The sequence below is a fragment of the Felis catus genome, chromosome A2 (assembly GCF_018350175.1).
Source record: "Felis catus isolate Fca126 chromosome A2, F.catus_Fca126_mat1.0, whole genome shotgun sequence".
NCBI lineage: Eukaryota > Metazoa > Chordata > Mammalia > Carnivora > Felidae > Felis > Felis catus.
Window position 1 is genome coordinate 26,277,855 of NC_058369.1, and position 17,470 is coordinate 26,295,324.

Genomic DNA, 17,470 nt, shown 5'->3' on the forward strand with positions numbered 1-17,470 from the left:
GACAGTTTCCATTCCTAAGCTCCTATTTAAGTGCAGTGTTGGCAGATTTCGTGTCAATTTTAAAAAGGGTGTTTTGTTTTGTTTGTTTTAAGGCTTATTCTAAGGCATTGGAAAGACTGGTTTGGATGGGTTATTAGTTTTCTTTTAAGTCTTATTTGCAATTTTTATTCAAAATTTTTTATTGTTCATTTATTTTTGAGAGAGAGAGAAAGAGAACGAGTGGGGGAGGGGAAGAGAGAGAGGGAGACACAGAATCCGAAGCAGGCTCCAGGCTCTGAGCTGTCAGCACAGAGCCCGATGCGGGGCTCAAACTCACAGACCACGAGATCATGACCCAAGCCGAAGTCAGACACCCAACCAACTGAGCCACCCAGGCACCTCTACAATTTTTATTCAGCTGAAATTGTATATCAAAAACAAAAGACAAGAGTCATCAAACTGTTCCTTGTGACACTTGTTTGTTGCACTTAGGAGCCCTTAAAATCCCTGAAGCTTCATTCTTCTGAATCTATTTACAGAGAGTCTGCAGCCAAGTAGTTCTAGAAATAAACTTGAACTTCATAGTTTAAGTTGGAATGCAGGACTTGGTCTGAATATTTTAATTTATTGAGAAGAGTAGAACACAGATCTTAAAAAAAAGAAGATATGAAAATGTGATGTGTCAGACCTGTTGGCTGCAGCTAACGGCAGTGTTCAGAGGAAAGTGTTCAGAGACTAAGGCAAAAGAGCATGATTTAAGAATTAGAGAAATCAGGGGCGCCTGGGTGGCTCAGTCGGTTGAGCGTCCGACTTCGGCTCAGGTCACGATTTCACGGTCTGTGAGTTTGAGCCCTGCATCGGGCTCTGTGCTGACAGCTCAGAGCCTGCAGCCTGCTTCAGATTCTGTGTTTCCCTCTCTCTGCCCCTTTCCCGCTCATGCTCTCTCTCTGTCTCTCAAAAATGAATAAATGTTAAAAAAATTTTTTTTTAAAGAATTAGAGAAATCAGTGACTCATTAAAAAGAAAAAACATCAGAATCATAGGGGTCCCAGAAGATGAAGAGAGAGAAAAAGGGGTAGAAGGGTTATGTGAGCAAATCATAGTGGAAAACTTTCCTAACCTGGGGAAGGACACAGACATCAAAATCCAGGAAGCACGGAGGAGTCCCGTAAGATTCAATAAAAACTGACCATCAACAAGGCATATCATAGTCAAATTCACAAAGTACTCAGGCAAGGAAAGAATCATGAAAGCGGCAAGGGGAAAAAAAAGTTCTTAAGATACAAGGGAAGAGGTTTGCAGCAGACCTATCCACAGAAACTTGGCAGGCCAGAAAGGAGTGGCAGGATATATTTAATGTGCTAAATCGAAAAAATATGCAGCCAAGAATTCTTTATCCAGCAAGGCTGTCATTCAAAATAGAAGGAGAGATTAAAAGTTTCCTAGACAAACAAAAATTAAAGGAGTTTGTGACCACTAAACCAGCCCTGCAAGAAATTTTAAGGGGGACTTCCTGAGTGGGGGGCAGAAATAAAATCTTGGGGTGCCTGGGTGGCTCAGTCATTTGAGCATCTGACTCTTGATTTCAGCTCAGGTCATGATCCCAGAGTCATGGGATCAAACCCTGCATCAAGCTCTGTGCTAAGTGTGGAAACTGCTTGAAATTCTCTCTCTCTCTCTCTCTCTCTCTCTCTCTCTCTCTCTCTCTCTCTCCCTCTGCCCTCTCCCCCACTCACACTCTCTCTCTAAGACAATTTAAAAAATAACAAAAATAAAAATAAAATCTTAAAAAGAAGTCATAAAAAGAAATCAAAAATAAGCCTAGAAAAAAAAATAGAAATAATACAAGTCAGAGCAAAATTCAATGACATAGAAAAGAAAGTAGATCTTAGACATGCTGCCAATTCCAATCTTTCATATTCACCAAGAATTCTGAACTTGGTGCAGTCCCGGGGGAAGGAGTTAGTCTGGATGGGTTTGCGTGATGAGGGGAGGTGCCTGGGGTAGCCGAAGAAGCCCCAGGCCTGGAGTGAGTACTGCAGATGGGCAACCCTATTGGTGCAGGAATTGTTATGCCCTGGGTGGATGGCAGCTAAGGATCACATCCAGAATTGCTTCAGTGGGGTCATCCGTACTGTCCATCCCACCAAGAGGATGGTGGGCAGGGTCTGCAGCGGGATGCAGCTCCCACCTCCCTCGCTGTCACTGGGAAGCATCCACTGGGAGTCCTGAGCAGAGCATATGAAAGAGTCATTTGGACAAACCTAAAAAGTGGGTTTTCACGGTTCTCCTCTGGGCCTGCAGTTCTGGCCCCACCATGTTAGGAGGCCTCAAAAGCAGAAAAGCACAGCTCCCCTTTGCACCCGACTTTTTGCCTTTGCGATTATGAAGAACTTGCCGGTTGCCCCCCAAGCCACAGCCCACTGGGCATTGTGGTGGGTGCCTTTAATGAGAGTTTTGGAAAGAAGAAAAGGGTTACTCATCACAGCCTTGCCTGAAAGACTGCCAGAAGCTTCTGAAATGACGACGGAAAGCCCCAGGAATCACAAGCAGGCTCTACATCCCACTGTCTGGCGTGGGTCCCTCGGGGCTGGATCCTGCTGGGCAGGCATCGAGGAAGCTGAGGGAGAGGCCATGGTTAGGACTCAATTTGCCATCAGTCTGGCTTCTTGTACAGCACAGAGGCAGCGTCAGGAGAGACTGATGCAAGAAACACATCAGTTTGATGGTGCTGCCCATCGTCTGCCTTCCATATGAACCCCAGTGAGTATTCCCCATCCCAGAGGACCTTATCTGTTGCGTTGTCCAAAGGAAGTTCCCAGAAAGTACAGGGAGATTATAAGGTAGGTCAGGCCAGCTGGAAGACTGCACCAGGTGCTCTCCCAAGTATTTTCCATGAATCACTTTATCAAGCTTTCACACACCCCTAAAAGGTACTTATAACTTGTGCCCATTGTATAGCCAGGAAACTGAGGCACTAAGAGGTGAAGAATCTTGCCCGAGGCCACACAGATAACAAGTATAGAGAAGCCTCTTGGTTTATGATTGAAGGTGACTATGCTTTCACTGGTTCAGGCAGGAGCTCTGGCCCAGGTTCCAGTAGAGCCTGGGGCCGTGTTGGCTCACCTGAACTAAGACAGTGTGTGACAGCTTCAGCCACAGATCACTGAGGCCACACCTGGGGCTCCTGCTGAGGAAGATGACCCAGTTGTTCACTCAGCAAATAGTTAAGTATATCCCATTGCCCAGCCTCCTGCCAGGCGGCAAACAAGCTTACTTACATTGCGGCATCAAAGGGTGCCTCAAGGGACAGCCTGCTCGTCTCCTCCCTGTCTCTTTTAGAACCAGGACTGGTGTCATGCCCTCCCTGGAAGGACTCACTCCCTCTTGCTGACACCCCCTTCCCTCTGCCATACTGGAAATGTTCATCAGTGTTGTTTGCCCAAAGCAGTTTTCTGGACGGGAGAAGTCTCCTCTGATTGTTTGTTGTCCCTTGGGGTCAGGCTTGGAAAGCAGGCGATTGATGTAGCTCTGCTCCTAGCTGCCACTCCAGAGGCAGCCCCGAGGCTCTGCCTGGGACCAGTTCAGGCTCCCTTTGAAAGGTAAGGTCAACTCCCTGGACTTCATACCAGCCAGGGCTTTCGCACTCTCTTCAGATAATTTTTAGGTTTTAATTAAACATAAATACTGACTTAAGGTTCCTCATTTAACTTTCCAAGCCCTGGATATTGATCTCTGGACAATTCATTAGTTGGTTAATTAACATTGTTCTGAGATGATGGATATAAATTTTAACATCCACATATACCAGCTTTCCGCTTTGGGGACTTCCTGTCTTAGATCGAGAAATGTTTTATTAAAAGTGGCAATTCACTGGGTCTATTCCAAAAATGTTTGCTGAAATACTCTTCGGCCAGGTTTGGTAGTTTTGGTTTGTTTGTTTTTTAACTCTTTGTCTCTGTCTCTCCTCCTATCCTCCCCCACCTCCCACCCCCATGTGTTTCATCACTTTATTTGTCTCATATCTGTCTGTCTGTCTCTTTCACACATGCAGGCAGGCACAAAGAGATACACTCTCCCCTGACAGTTGGGAGCCTGGCTCTTCTGATCTCTCATCTTGTATATCTTCCAGCATCACTCCTTTAGCCATACAGACTGGGCTTTCTCACCAGTGGCTTCTCTCCTCACTCCCATCCACCCCAAAGTTGGATGATGTTCATACAAACCCTCCATCCTGGAAAGAAGGTGAAAAAGTAGAGAGGAGGTGGGAGTGGTCACAGATGGGGCAGCAGAGATGTCCTCAAATTACCTGCTGAGGTCAGAGCCAGAGGGTGACGGTGCAGGGCTGCTGTTCTGTACCCCCCAGCTCCCCTGGGGCTCTGGGGCCCAGTGTTGCTGCTCTCTGGACTGGAAGTCACCAGGATGTGGGCCTGGGGTTGCCTATGATGGAATGAGGGTCTTGTGTGACCGTCGTTAGCCTAGTCAGGGAGAGGATATCAGATGACTCCTTTCAGCAGCAGGAAGGCTCCCCTCCCTTGGCTCCGGAGGAACCTTTCCTTCATTGCTTGTTGGATATTTGGTCTCTATACCTTCCAGGCAATGACTAGGAACTTTAGGGCACACCTAGGGTATTTCCACCCTCCAGCAGGGGATGGGAGAAGAAAGAAGGATTCTTAGTGACAGAAAGTGGCAGCTATAGATGTAAGTATAGGTCTACAATCCCTTACCAAACCTCAAAGAGCCAGATGTGATTCCAAATTGAGAAATTTTCCCATTTTAGAAAGGTATTATGGTGTGTATACCACAGATTATGTAATATCCCCAGTGGGGTCTGGGACTGCTTTACAGGATCAAATGCATTGACATTTCTGCTGTGCAGTGTATGAATATCCACACTAAATGGGACAAAAGCTATAAAAAACTTCACCTCTGTTCAGATTAAGCGTTGGGTGCCACATGAAGAAAGATTTGGTTTCCATGCTTTTCTTGGGTTTCAGAATTGTGGATAAGGGATGGTAGGTCTCCATTCCCTGCTTCCTCTCTCCTGCCTTGGGGTAGAGGTTGGAGGGGTAGGAACCGGGGGATAAGAAGGGGCATCTTGAGGAAGAGTCTGTTCTTCCAAGGTGGGAAGAGAGGCATAAACACAGGTGTGGTCCATGGCTCCCTCTTGTGACTATAAGGGGCAGTCCTGACTTTCATTTGACAATTAGAAAATTATTTAATTTTATAAGCAACTATAAAATTGTTTGACAATTGTTAAATTATAAGAATAATGACCTGTCACTTTAAAACAAATTTAAAAATGAGTGTTTAAAAAATATTCTTATACACACATATGTATAACCAGAAAAGACCCTACAGCTGGTTTATTGATGGTTTGTTTGGTTTTTACATAAATGGGTCCTGCTGGACGTTACGGTTGCCACCCCGCACCCCCTGCCTGCTCTTTTCACTTACCTCTATGTTTTGGGACTCCTGTAGGTCAGAACCCACAGATCCCCCTGGTTCCTGGAATGGGGATGCAGAGCCCTCTAAGGAAAGGGGGGTACAGAGAGGGTGTACTTTGTAGGAACACGATGAATCTCTCAGAGAGGATCTCTGAATTTCAAGAAAGCCTTGTGGGCCCCTCCAGAAACAGGCTGCTTAATTACAAGGTGGTTGTCCTCTCCCCACATTCTCTCTTCCTAAGGTCCTAGAGCCTTTTATTAGGGGTTTCTAAGGTCACTTGTAAGGAAAGGTTCCTCTATCATTTAAATACATTTCAGAAATTCTGGGTGAGACAAAGTTAGATAGTCTGGCCCTTGCTCCAGCCCCAACACAAGTAGGAGACTGACTGGGAAGGAGCAAAAACATCCTCAGAGAGCAGCCAAGATTAGGGCCGAGGCGGGGACCGTCCTGCCACTCCCCTGGATGATGGGGATGGTTTGGACTTAACAGTCTGGGCAGGAGCTTCTGGTCTTTTGTACCCTTGACTGGTGAGCTGCCCCCAGAGTCCCTGCCTGCAGCGTGTGCTGCTGATGTCCTTCCCAGATCCCCTGTACTGACTGCTGCCCCCACCCCCCACCTGCTGGGAGTACTGGCTGCTGAGGAAACACACCTGCCCTTCTCCCAGAGAAGCGCCCTCAGATGCCAGGAGGCTCCTTCGAGGTTGTGCCCCATCCTCTTCCTCTCACCTCCTGGGGTTGCCAGACAAAATACAGGATACCCAGCTAAATTTAATTTCAGGCAAACAACGAATACTTTCTTAGCACAAGGATATCCTACTCATTCTTTATCTGAAACTCAAATTTAACTGGGCAACTATTTTTCTTTGCTAAATCTGGCAACCCTACAGTTGGCAGTCAGTGACCTGGGAGGAGTGTGATGAAGCCTTGGCCGCCTTGCCTCCAGGCTGGAAGCTTGCTGGTATCACTTATGCTCCAGGGCTCCGTGTGGGATCAGCCTGAGGTTGGGCTTCAGCTGAACCCATGGCTTTGTTTAGCTTCTTCCCCTGCCCCATCCTGCTTTCCTCTCCCACTCGCAGGTTTCCCATGAGAGCTGTCCCCAATAAATTACTTCCATAAAGATTCCTATCTCATGCTCGGCCTCTGGGGACTCAAAAACATGCCCGCTTTTCATATTTCCTGTTTGGAGATGATGCTCAGGGTTGCCTCAAAGAGCAACGTCTAGCCGTGTCATCCCATGGGTTCTGGGGCTTCTCATCACTGTAGGCAAATGGCTTATTCTACTTTTTTTTTTTTTTAATCTATGAAGGCAATAATAATAGTGACATTGCAGGGTAGATAGGATAATGTAAGCAAGCAATCAGGTACTTGGCAGGTCTCCCTAAATGGAAACAACAGCTGTCATTCCATAGCCTTTAGCTTCTAGTCATTTTCACTTCCTTTGTCCTACCTTTTCCTTTCCTTTCTTTTTTTTTTTTTTTTAATTTATTTTTGAGAGAGAGTGTGAGTGGGGGAGGAACAGAGAGAGAGGGAGAGAGAGACTCCCAAGCAGACTTTGCACAGATCCCGATGCGGGTTTGAACTCACAAAACTGTGAAATGACCTGAGTGAAACCGAGTCAGACGCTTAATGGACTGAGCCACCCAGGCACCCCACTTTGTCCTACCTTCTTCATCTGCTGACATGAGTGGATATGATCCCCATGAGGCTGATGGAGATTTGTGGCTGTGATCCTACTTGGGCCTCTCTCTTGACTTCTCTTCCTGAAGTTATGAAAGTTTTAGTAAAAGCCACTCTTGGCAGCAGTTTACAAGGCAGGAAGGGGAGCTGAAGAACAAAGCAGAAGAGGGGAAGTATGGACTCAGCTCTTTCTCAGCTGCCATCACTTCCAGGAACATAAAATACTCTCAGATCCCCAACAACTTTGCTCTGACGTGTCAGAAACAGTGTCCAGAATGGCCATCTTGAGCCAACTGATGCCACCAGTGCAATGCTAGGCAACTTTTATAAAGACCGAGACAGGCTTGTGTGTTATGATTAGGAGTGATGTTCAGATATATTGTTACAAAGGGAAAGCTCCCCTACTGTATCTCTGGAAGGACACTTCAGAAACTCATACCAGGGGCACCTGGGTGGCTCGGTCGGTTAAGGCCAACTCTTGATTTCAGTTCAGGTCATGATCTTGTGGTTCATGAGTTCGAGCCCCGAATCAGGATCTGCACTGACAGTACAGACCCTGCTTGGGATTCTCTCTGCCCCCGCCGCCCCCCCCCCCAATTTTGTGCACGGGCACTCTCTCTCTCTCTCTCAAAATAAATAAACTTTATAAGAGAAAGAAAAAGAAAGAGAAAAAGAAAGAAAAGAAAGAAAGAGAAAGAAAAGAAAGAGAAAGAACGAAAGAAAGAAAAAGAAACCACTGGCTGTGGGATCTGTGTTGATTTCCTCTATCTCTCCCCCCATCTGGAACAAGTTCTATCTCCTCTGAGGGGAGAAGGAAGGGAAGCAGAAGCTGCAGGACTGCAGAACACGACAATAGCTAAAGACTGAAGTTTCGGGAAATAGCAGACAGTGGAATTTTTAGAAAAGAAGACATTAAGAGAGAAGGTCCCAACTGACTCAGGCTCAGTTTTGGCTGTGCAGGGCAACCCTTTGCCCCCAAAGGAAGTAGAATTAGCACACCCATCTATGAATTACTGCATTCACTAAACATATGTTGAGTGTCAGGCAGGGGAATGCTGTGGTGAGCCAACACAAACAATACCATCCCCATCCTCATGGGGCTCATACTCAAGTTATGGCAGCCCCAGCCCCTCTCCCCCACGCACTCCTGACTCATAACACACAACTGGTGGTGGCACGGTGCAGTATGGAGAGCACCATCTGGAGTCAGACCGTCTGCTCACCAGTTATAAACATGTGATCTTGGGCAAGTAACAGCCTCTTGTGCCGCAGTCTCTACCCCTTTAAAATGGGGATGATCATAATAATAGCTACTTTGGGATTGTGTGAGAGTTCCCCGAAATAACATCTGAAAAGTTTTTTTTCATAGCACCTGGCCCAAAGAAAATACTTGGTAATTATCATCTATTATTATTATTAATTATTAAATATAAACACTATTTGTTTTACGGGTACGGGGCCAGCAAGTACTTACTGAATAAATGCACAGATGAAACCTGGCTTAAATTTGAAGACAGGACCATCTGGACCAACTCAGATAGATACACTACTGTATGCTGGGAGCCACAAGGGACATTGAGAGCGGCTCCTGTCCTTGGAGTGCTTGACAAATGCTCAGCAGAAGAGCTGCTATATATAAAGTTGAATGAATGAATGCATGCATAAATAAATGACTATGAAGCGAGCTCCCGGACCGAATAAACACATCCGGAGTCCCAACCCCATTCAGACATTCGCTCATAGAGCATTCTCTGGAGTGAGCACCAGGGGGCACTGAGCTCGGCCAGTCTCAGCTACTGATCACGATTTATCCCTAGGTTCTTAGGCGAACTCCGCGCGGTGACGTCATATCCGCGCCTAGACGTCACTGACGCTTCCGGAGGGCGAAACAGGAGCCAAACGTAAACATCCCCGGAGTTTCCCGGGCCCAGGGTCTGGCCTCTGCGGGGGAGCTCCGAGCTTTGGCAGAGTCTTGCAAGGAACGGGATTCAGGAAGGCGCCAGGTTAGTCCGACCGAGAGCAGAAAAATGGAAGACCATAGCAGAGCGATTGTTCGCCGGGATCGGGCTCAGTCGGCCACGCTGTTGACGCTAGGACGTGTGCGCCAGGCGCGCGTGCGCAAGACGGGAGTTGCGGCGGGCGGCGCGTGGCATTCTGAAGTACCTATCCGCTGGGGTTTGGGACACTGTGCGGCTGGGGAGGTTCCGCCGCGCACCTCCCTGGGGGTTTGTGCTGCGGGGTCTCGGTAGCGGATGGTGGTTGCGAGGAGCGAGCGGGACCATGTGTGCAGAGCGCATGCGCCCGGCGCCAGGTGGGCGCTAAATAAGTGGCGGATGGTGGTCGAAGAAAGTTGAAAACAACCGAAGTGCCCAACAGTGCATGATTGAGCTTTTTTTTTTTCTTTAATGACTGATTTGGCCCCAGCCTTATGTATTTAATGTGTACTGTGTGCGATGCAGTTTTTGATTCTTGAGAAACAGTATTGAACAAGATATTCCTGTTTCTTGTGGAGTGTACGTTATGTTGGGGTGGAGGAGGGAAGTACAAGTAGAGAATAAATGAGTTACGTAGTTGTGTTAGAGGCGTAGTAAGTTCTATGAGAAAAAACTAGAGCAGGAGCCTGGAGGGGTTGCCGTATTAGATAACCACCAGACCAAAGCGAGGGGAGAGAGTTGATCAAAGCCATGAAGGAAGCAAGGGAGCGAGCCACCTGGCTACCTGGGAAAAGAGTATTCCCAGCCTGCGTTAAAGCTAGGAGCCAGGCGCAGAGGCGGGAGAGAAATGGTGTGTGAGGAGGAGCTAGGAGGCCTCTGGTGGAAGGGGTTGAGTAGGGGAGTATGGTAGGACATGAGATCAGAGCGGTCGGAGGAGGCAGGGGTACAAATCAGGTAAGGCCTTGCAGGACCGGTAGGTCCTTTAGCTTTACTCTGAGTAAAATGGGAACCGTTGCAAGGTTTTGAGCAGAGACATGGCCGCGGCTTGAATAGCTTTTAATTGACTCATCCTGGCTGCTGTAGAAACTAGATTGGGAGGTGCTGGGGCGAAGCAGGTGGAAGTAGGGACATCTGTTACTAGGAGGTCATTTGATGAGCATCCTTGCAGCCATTACAAAGTCTGGCTTCAAAGATTATGATAACAATGGCTGTGGAAGTGCTTTCATGGTGTTGAGCCTGGTGGATATGCCAGGCTGTATGAAGGGCTACCTGACATCCTCTCCTTTAATATCAGGATAACCTGCAGAGGGCAATACTGTCACTGACCCTTGAAGCTCAGGCTATGTGGAGGTGACTGCTCAGTAAACACTTGTTCCTTAAGTCTTTTTTGGTAAAATATATATGACATAAAATGTATCACTTTTAAGTGTATGTTAACATTGCTGTGCAACCATTATCACGGTCCATTTCCAGAATACTCCTTAAGTCTTCATTGTTTTTGACAGCCTGAGCCCCAGGCCCCAATCTCATTCCCCTACCTCAGGCAGCCAACTCTGTCAAGGCTGATAGTAACTCTTAAAAAACACCTATCATGTGTGAGACAACGAATGAAGTGATTCTTCCTGTTCTTCTAGTCAGGGAAGATTCTAATGATTGGGAAAGAATCATCAGGTAGTTATTTCTGCAGTGTTGAAACCAAAGATACCCTTGAACATATAGGCCTAAGACATCACCATTCAGTAAGTGTTTACTGAATACATACTCTGCGCCAGACACAGTAACTATTAAGTGGGTGGTTGGATGTAGCTCCTTGACCTTGACTTGTCATTTTCTCTGGAGATATCATCTAGGAGTAGTAGGAACTAAGCCTGATGCATAGGTTTTTGTAAATGCTGGTTTAGAGCTTTATGACCTTTGCTAAGTCCCTTTCCTGGGTTGGACCTCAGTTTCCTGGTTCCTTTAGTGGAGAACCAGATATTAAACAGTATTAAGAGGTTGCATAACAAGGGAATCTAACTTAGAACAGGGTGTCAAGGAAGGCCTCCTTGAGGTGAAACTCCGAGAAGAGGAGGTAACCTGTAAGCTAAAATTCAAAGGATGAGTAGGGGCTATGCAGAGGGAGAGTGAGGTGGGAGTGGAGCCAAGGACAGGGATTCTCCACAGGGGGATCAGCATGTTCTGTGTTCTTGAAAGATCCAAATCTGTTAGGAATGACATCGAGGTCCATTCCAGGAATTCCTCTTAAACCCCTTGCTGTTTAAGCTTGGTCTTTTGTGGGTTTTCGAAATAGCCCTGTGCAGACATGGTTTCCAGACAGACAACAGGCAAACCCAGCATGTGATGGGACAGCAGAACTACCACCCCTCATTCTGCTCATGTACTGTGTGGACTGAGAGTAAACAAGAAGAGGGCCTTCAGATCCTAGATTTTATTCCTGTATGCAATTTTCTTTTTTTTTTAAGAGATATACTAGGGGCACCTGGGAGGCCCAGTTGGTTAAGCGCCTGACTTCAACTTGGGTCATGATTGCACAGCTCATGAGTTCGAGCTCCGTGTCAGGCTTTATGCTGATAGCTCAGAGCCTAAAGCCTGCTTTGGATTCTGTCTCTCTGCCCCTCCCCTGCTCGCGCTTTCTCTCTCTCTGTCTCTCAAAAATAAAAAGAGAGAGAGACATCCTACTAGAGTGGTCTTGAGAGGACTCAGGAGCCGTTGGAATCTGTGTGCCCTTGGGCAAGTGTTCCCTCTCTTTGCTAAGCCTCATGTCCTCTTCCCAAAAATGGGAGTGATAATAGCTTTTACCTCGTGGGATCATTTTGAAGACTTATGACCTAAAGTATGTGAAGCGTTTAGCATAGAGCTAGGTACTAAGTGATGAGAAATGTTCATTGGGATTATGTCATTAGAATTTAAGAGTACAATGGTCTGGCATATATAAAATCTGGTAACTTTGGTTTGACCAGAATTAGATTAGTTACTATACTAGGAGTTCTTTTATCTTTTTTTTTTTAAGTTTATTTATTTATTTTCGAGAGAGAGAGAGAGAGAGAGAGAGAGAGCAAGCAAGTGTGAGCATAAGCAGGTGAGGGGCAGATAGAGAGGGAGACATACAGTCCAAAGCAGGCTCCAGGCTCTGAGCTGTCAGCACAGAGCCTGACATGGAACTCAAACTTGTGAACTCTGAGATCATGACCTGAGCTAAGTCAGATGCTTAACTGACTGAGCCACTGAGGCACCCCACTATACTAGGAGTTCTTTTAAAAATCAAATGAGTCAGGTACTTGGCTGGCTCAGTTGGTAAAGTATGTGACTCTTGATCTTGGGATTGTGAGTTCAAGCCCCACATTGGGTGTAGAGCTTAATTAAAAAAATAAAGATGGGTCAGATTGTCATTAAAAAAGTAAAAACTAGCTTGTACCTTGCTAACTTCTAGCTCTCTTGACTTGATTTCTAGATGTGGTCAGTGTTGGAAAAGATGCCAGCTCCAGCCACTACATATGAAAGAATAGTTTACAAAAATCCCTCTGAGCACCACTATATGAAAGTGTGTCTGTAAGTTCAGTTTCCTAAGTTCTACTTTTGATTACTTTTTTATGAGTCTGAATAGTATGAAATACATTTTTTCCTTTTTAATGTTATTACAGAGAATTTCAAGACCATGGGGTTGGACTGAATGTTGCACAGTTCAAACAGCTGCTTATTTCAGCCTTGAAGGACCTGTTTGGGGAGGTATGAATCACTTAGTAGATTGAACACTCCTTAGATCTTTGTAAGAAATACTAAAATGGTGCTTTTCCAAATACTTTTTTAGAACTGTAAAACCATATTTGAAATTGCAGAAGTGGACTCTCAGAAATATACTTTGGGTAGGTTTGTTCTAATATGCCTTCTGTTTGATGAGCAACTTGTTAGACAAATGTTTGTTTTAGGCCAATACTATTCACGGTATGGTCCAGATCTGCAACCTGCAGATAGTTTTTTTGCCCATTGTGAAGACTTGTGGCTCGTAGCAGAATCAACACACCACTTCGTTTACTGAGAAAGTCTCCTTATGTGAAAAATTGAGCGGAAACCATCAGAGGAGCATGTGATTCTTAATCGTGGGGTTGTGAATTCGAGCTCCACATTGGTGTAGAGATTACTAAAAAAAAATAAAAGAACAGCTGAACTAAACAATGTGCTTAGCAATCTTGTTCATTTACATTGTGATACAGCCTCTTATTTTATCACAGACCGGCACATTGAGTAGTCCTCTTTTAGCATTCTCTTGAAAATAGTAGAATTTTGAGAGAGAACAAAGGCAGATGACTCAGAAAATTGCTTTCTGATTCATATGTTTTATCAAATCCATCTGGTAAGCATCTCATTAAAATTAAAAACATATACTCCACAAAAGACTCAGTTAAGAGGATGAAAGGACATATTACAGACTGGGGGAACTATTTGAAACCTGCATATCTAGAATATGAAAAGAACTCTCAAAACTCAATAGTGAGAAACCAAACATTGCAATTAGAAAATGAGCAGGGGCGCCTGGGTGGCTCAGTTGGCTGAGGGTCCGACTTGATTTTGGCTCAGATTGTGATCTCATGGTTTGTGGGTTCAAGCTCCATGTCGGGTTCCATGCTGACAGTGTGGTGCCTGCTTGGGATTCTCTCTCCCTCTCTCTCTGCCCCTCCCCCAGTCAGGCACATGCTCGCTTGCTCTCTAAATAAATAAATAACAAAAAGAAAATGAGCAAAAGATATGAATAGACATTTCACTAAAAAAGATGTACCATTGGCAAAGAAGCACATGAATGAAAAGTTCAGCATTGTTAGCCATTAGGGAAATGCAAATGAAAAACACAGGGGCACCTGGGTGGCTCAGTCGATTGAGCATCTGACTCTTGATTTTGTCTCAGGTCATGGTGCCAGGGTCGTGGGATCTAGCCTCTGTCAGGCCCTGCACTGAGTATAGAGCCTACTTAGGATTCTCTTTCTTTTTCCCTCTGCCCCTCTCCCCTGCTTGCTCTCTCTCTCTCTCAAAAAAATATTTAAAAAAATACACGATGAGTGGGGTGCCTGGGTGGCTCAGTCGGTTGAGCACCCGACTTCGGCTCGGGTCATGATCTCACAGTCTGTGAGTTTGAGCCCCGCGTCAGGCTCTGTGCTGACAGCTCAGAGCCTGGAGCCTGCTTTGGATTCTGTGTCTCCCTCTCTCTCTGCCTCTCCCCCACTCATGCTCTGTCTCTCTCTCTCTGTCAAAAATAAATAAACATTAAAAAATTTTTTTAAAAAATACACGATGAGATATCACTACACACCTGGCAGAACAACTGACATTTTATAGATAGCGATAACATTAAAGGCTGGCAAGGATGCAGAGAAACTGGATCACTCATGCATTGCTAGCGGGAATGTAAAACGGCACGGCCACTTTGGAACACCATTTGTAAAAGAAAAAATTAAACCTGCAGCTACTACCCAGCAGTTACACACCTGCGCATTTGTCCCAGAGAAGTAAAAACTTACTAGTGTTTGCACAGAACTCGTATGTGAGTGCTTATAGCAGCTTTATTTGTAAGAGCCCAAAAGCAGAAGTTAGCCAGATGTCCTTCAGTGGGTGAGTAGTTAAATGTTCATACCATGGAATATACTCGATAATAAAAAGGAACACACTATAGATATATGCAGTAGTGTAACTGAATCTCCAGAGAATTATGTTAAGTGAAAAGCTAGTTCCAAAAAGTAACAGTCAGGTGATCCCATGTATGTAATGCTCCTGAAATAACAGTTATATAATCTGGAGAAAGATTAGTGGTTAGGGGTTGGGGGGAGGAGTGGCTGTGACTAAAAAGAGGTAGAAGGAGCAAGCCCTGTGGTGATGGTATAATTCTTTTTTTTTTTTTTTTTTTTAAATGGTGTTAGTGGGCCAGCCTGGGCACCCAGTTGTATTTTTATTTTATTTATTTATTTATTTTTAACGTTTATTTATTTTTGAGACAGAGAGAGACAGAGCATAAACGGGGGAGGGGCAGAGAGAGAGGTAGACACAGAATCTGAAACAGGCTCCAGGCTCTGAGCCATCAGCCCAGAGCCCGACGGGGGGCTTGAACTCACAGACTGCGAGATCGTGACCTGAGCTGAAGTCGGAGGCTTAACCGACTGAGCCACCCAGGCGCCCCGATGGTATAATTATCTTGATTGTGCTGGTGGTTGCATGAAACTACTTATGTGGTAAAATTGCGTAGAAGTACACACATAAACACACACACATGCAAATACACAAACATGAGTGCGTATGTCACTGGTAAAATCTGAATAAACTGGTCGATATTAGATTTTTGGTTTTGATATTGTACTACTGGGGGAGGCTTTGAAGGGTGCGTAGAACCTTCCTGTAAATTTCTTTGCAACCTCCTGTGACTGTAATTTTTCAAAATAAAAAGTTCAAGGAAAAACTATTCCTTCTATATGGCAGGTATAAAACCTGGTTCCTGAGGATGTAGCCATGAACAGACAGGGCATCTGCCTCATTGATGAATAGTCTTGATTATTTTAGTAGAAAACTCTGTTGAACAGTTACTGGCAAGAATAATGAATATTATGCGAGGAAGTATGTGGTTCCTGTATGTGAACGAGCATACCAAGCAATTGAGCTTAAGCTTGAGGATCAGGGATGAGACCTTTTATTAAGTAGGCTTCATGCCCAACGTGGGGCTTGAACTCATGGCCCTGAAATTGAAAGTCTCATGCTCTACGAACTGACCCAGCTCCCAGGGATAGGACAGTTTAAACAAAGACTTGAAAGGTGAAGAGTCACTAGCAGTATGAAGAGGTACAAGAAGAACATTCCAGACAGGGAATTGTAAATAAGCAGGACCAGTACTACACCACTACTAAATACTGTTTTTTTGGAGGAGGAAAGCAGTTGACAGGATTAGTTATTAGACTTTAAGAATGGTGATGACAGGGGCACCTGGCTGGCTCAGTTGGAGGAGCATGTGATGCCTGATCTCAGGGTTATGAGTTCAAACCCCACACTGGGCATAGAGATTACTTAAAAGAATAAAGATTAGTGATGACAGTAGTCTCCTAATAGTATTATTCCATACCTAGGTTGATGCAGCCTTACCCTTGGACATCCTGACCTACGAAGAGAAGACCTTGTCAGCCATCTTGAGGATATGTAGCAGGTACAACAGATGGTGGCATATTTGTGGTATAACAGAGCAGAGAGCTGAGTGGAGAAATAGAGCAAAAATGCTCTCCTCTCAGTATGAGAAGAGTTTTGTCATTGTGAACCCTGAGCAGCTTTTAGAAGTTTAAACTGGGAAGGATACGAACATTCATCCACCGAGCTTACACTATACAGAGGAAAACTCATGATTTGCTTACAACTGTAGTGTTTCCCAATTGATGGTCATGGTTGCAAACTCAGAGATGTGTATTTTAGAAACATTCCTGGGGCTCCTGGCTGGCTCAGTCTGAGGAGCATGTGACTCTTGATCTAGGGGTCATAAGTTCGAGCCCCACATTGGGTGTAAAGATTACTTAAATAAAATTTTTTAAAAAAATTCCTAATTGAGGTTCATTGTATTCTCTGCCTATAACATATTGTGCTTTTACTTTTGAAGTTTTCTCATTTAAATGAGGTTTTCTGGACCTAATTTAACTGCCTGGACCGTCATGAAGGTACTAGGGAGATGTCACCGCAACAAATCTTTATGTATTCTTGATCTTTCCACAGTGGTCTTGTAAAATTGTGGAGCTCTTTGACTCTGTTGGGATCCTATAAAGGCAAGAAATGTGCTTTCAGAGTGATTCAGGTAAAGCCCATTCCTTCACATATTCCAAACCAGGTTGAGTAGGGATGAAACTGCTTTTTAATACATGTTCCATTTTTGTGCCTGCATAAATCTAGTATGGCTGACACTATTCAGCTGGGAGTGGTGGGGAGGGATAAGGACTTTGTTGCTTCTGGAAGTGTGAGACAGAGCACTTAGATTCTGGATTTTATGGGAGATGTTTGGGGATGAAACTTAGAGCTCTTGTGGAAAAGTCTTAACTTTTCATTTATTGCTTAATGCCTAGTGCCCTAAATAGTGGAACACGGTCTCTGAACTTACTATCACTTATTTATCTAAGGCCACCTCTAAGGATGCTCTTTAGAATGCTGCTGCACCAGCTTTGCTTACCCCATGAAATTAGGCATGTTTCCACATGCCCCGTGTTTCAGTGCAGTCTTTTCCCAATATTTCCTTAACTTTTTCTTTCTCTTACAGGTTTCTCCATTTCTTCTTGCCTTATCTGGTAACAGTAGGGAACTAGTGTTGGATTGAATAGTCTTCAATGTCAGAAACATTCCTCCGTTTTCAAAAGGTACTTTTTGATGCCAGAATCACATCTGAAGATTGAAGCAGTCTAAAAGCTCCGATTGCTGGACTTTGACAGT

At 44.9% G+C, this 17,470-nt stretch overlaps 1 protein-coding gene across 3 annotated transcripts; it reads left to right on the plus strand.

The window, feature by feature from the left end:
• The first annotated feature begins 1,792 nt into the window (after positions 1-1,792).
• On the plus strand, positions 1,793-17,413 carry RPP14 (ribonuclease P/MRP subunit p14). 3 transcript variants are annotated; one of them, XM_006928893.4, is made up of 7 exons: positions 1,793-2,742; positions 8,921-9,106; positions 12,489-12,586; positions 12,679-12,763; positions 16,135-16,211; positions 16,766-16,844; positions 17,301-17,413. In XM_006928893.4, the coding sequence occupies exons 3-7, from the start codon at positions 12,489-12,491 to the stop codon at positions 17,355-17,357; spliced, it is 396 nt and encodes a 131-aa protein (XP_006928955.1). In that variant the 5' UTR covers positions 1,793-2,742; positions 8,921-9,106; the 3' UTR covers positions 17,358-17,413. The 3 variants fall into 3 exon arrangements, with proteins under 3 accessions (XP_006928955.1, XP_003982422.1, XP_023105637.1); XM_003982373.6 differs by lacking the exons at positions 1,793-2,742; positions 8,921-9,106 and adding an exon at positions 9,219-9,414; XM_023249869.2 differs by lacking the exons at positions 1,793-2,742; positions 8,921-9,106 and adding an exon at positions 9,472-9,616.
• The last annotated feature ends 57 nt before the right edge of the window (positions 17,414-17,470 follow it).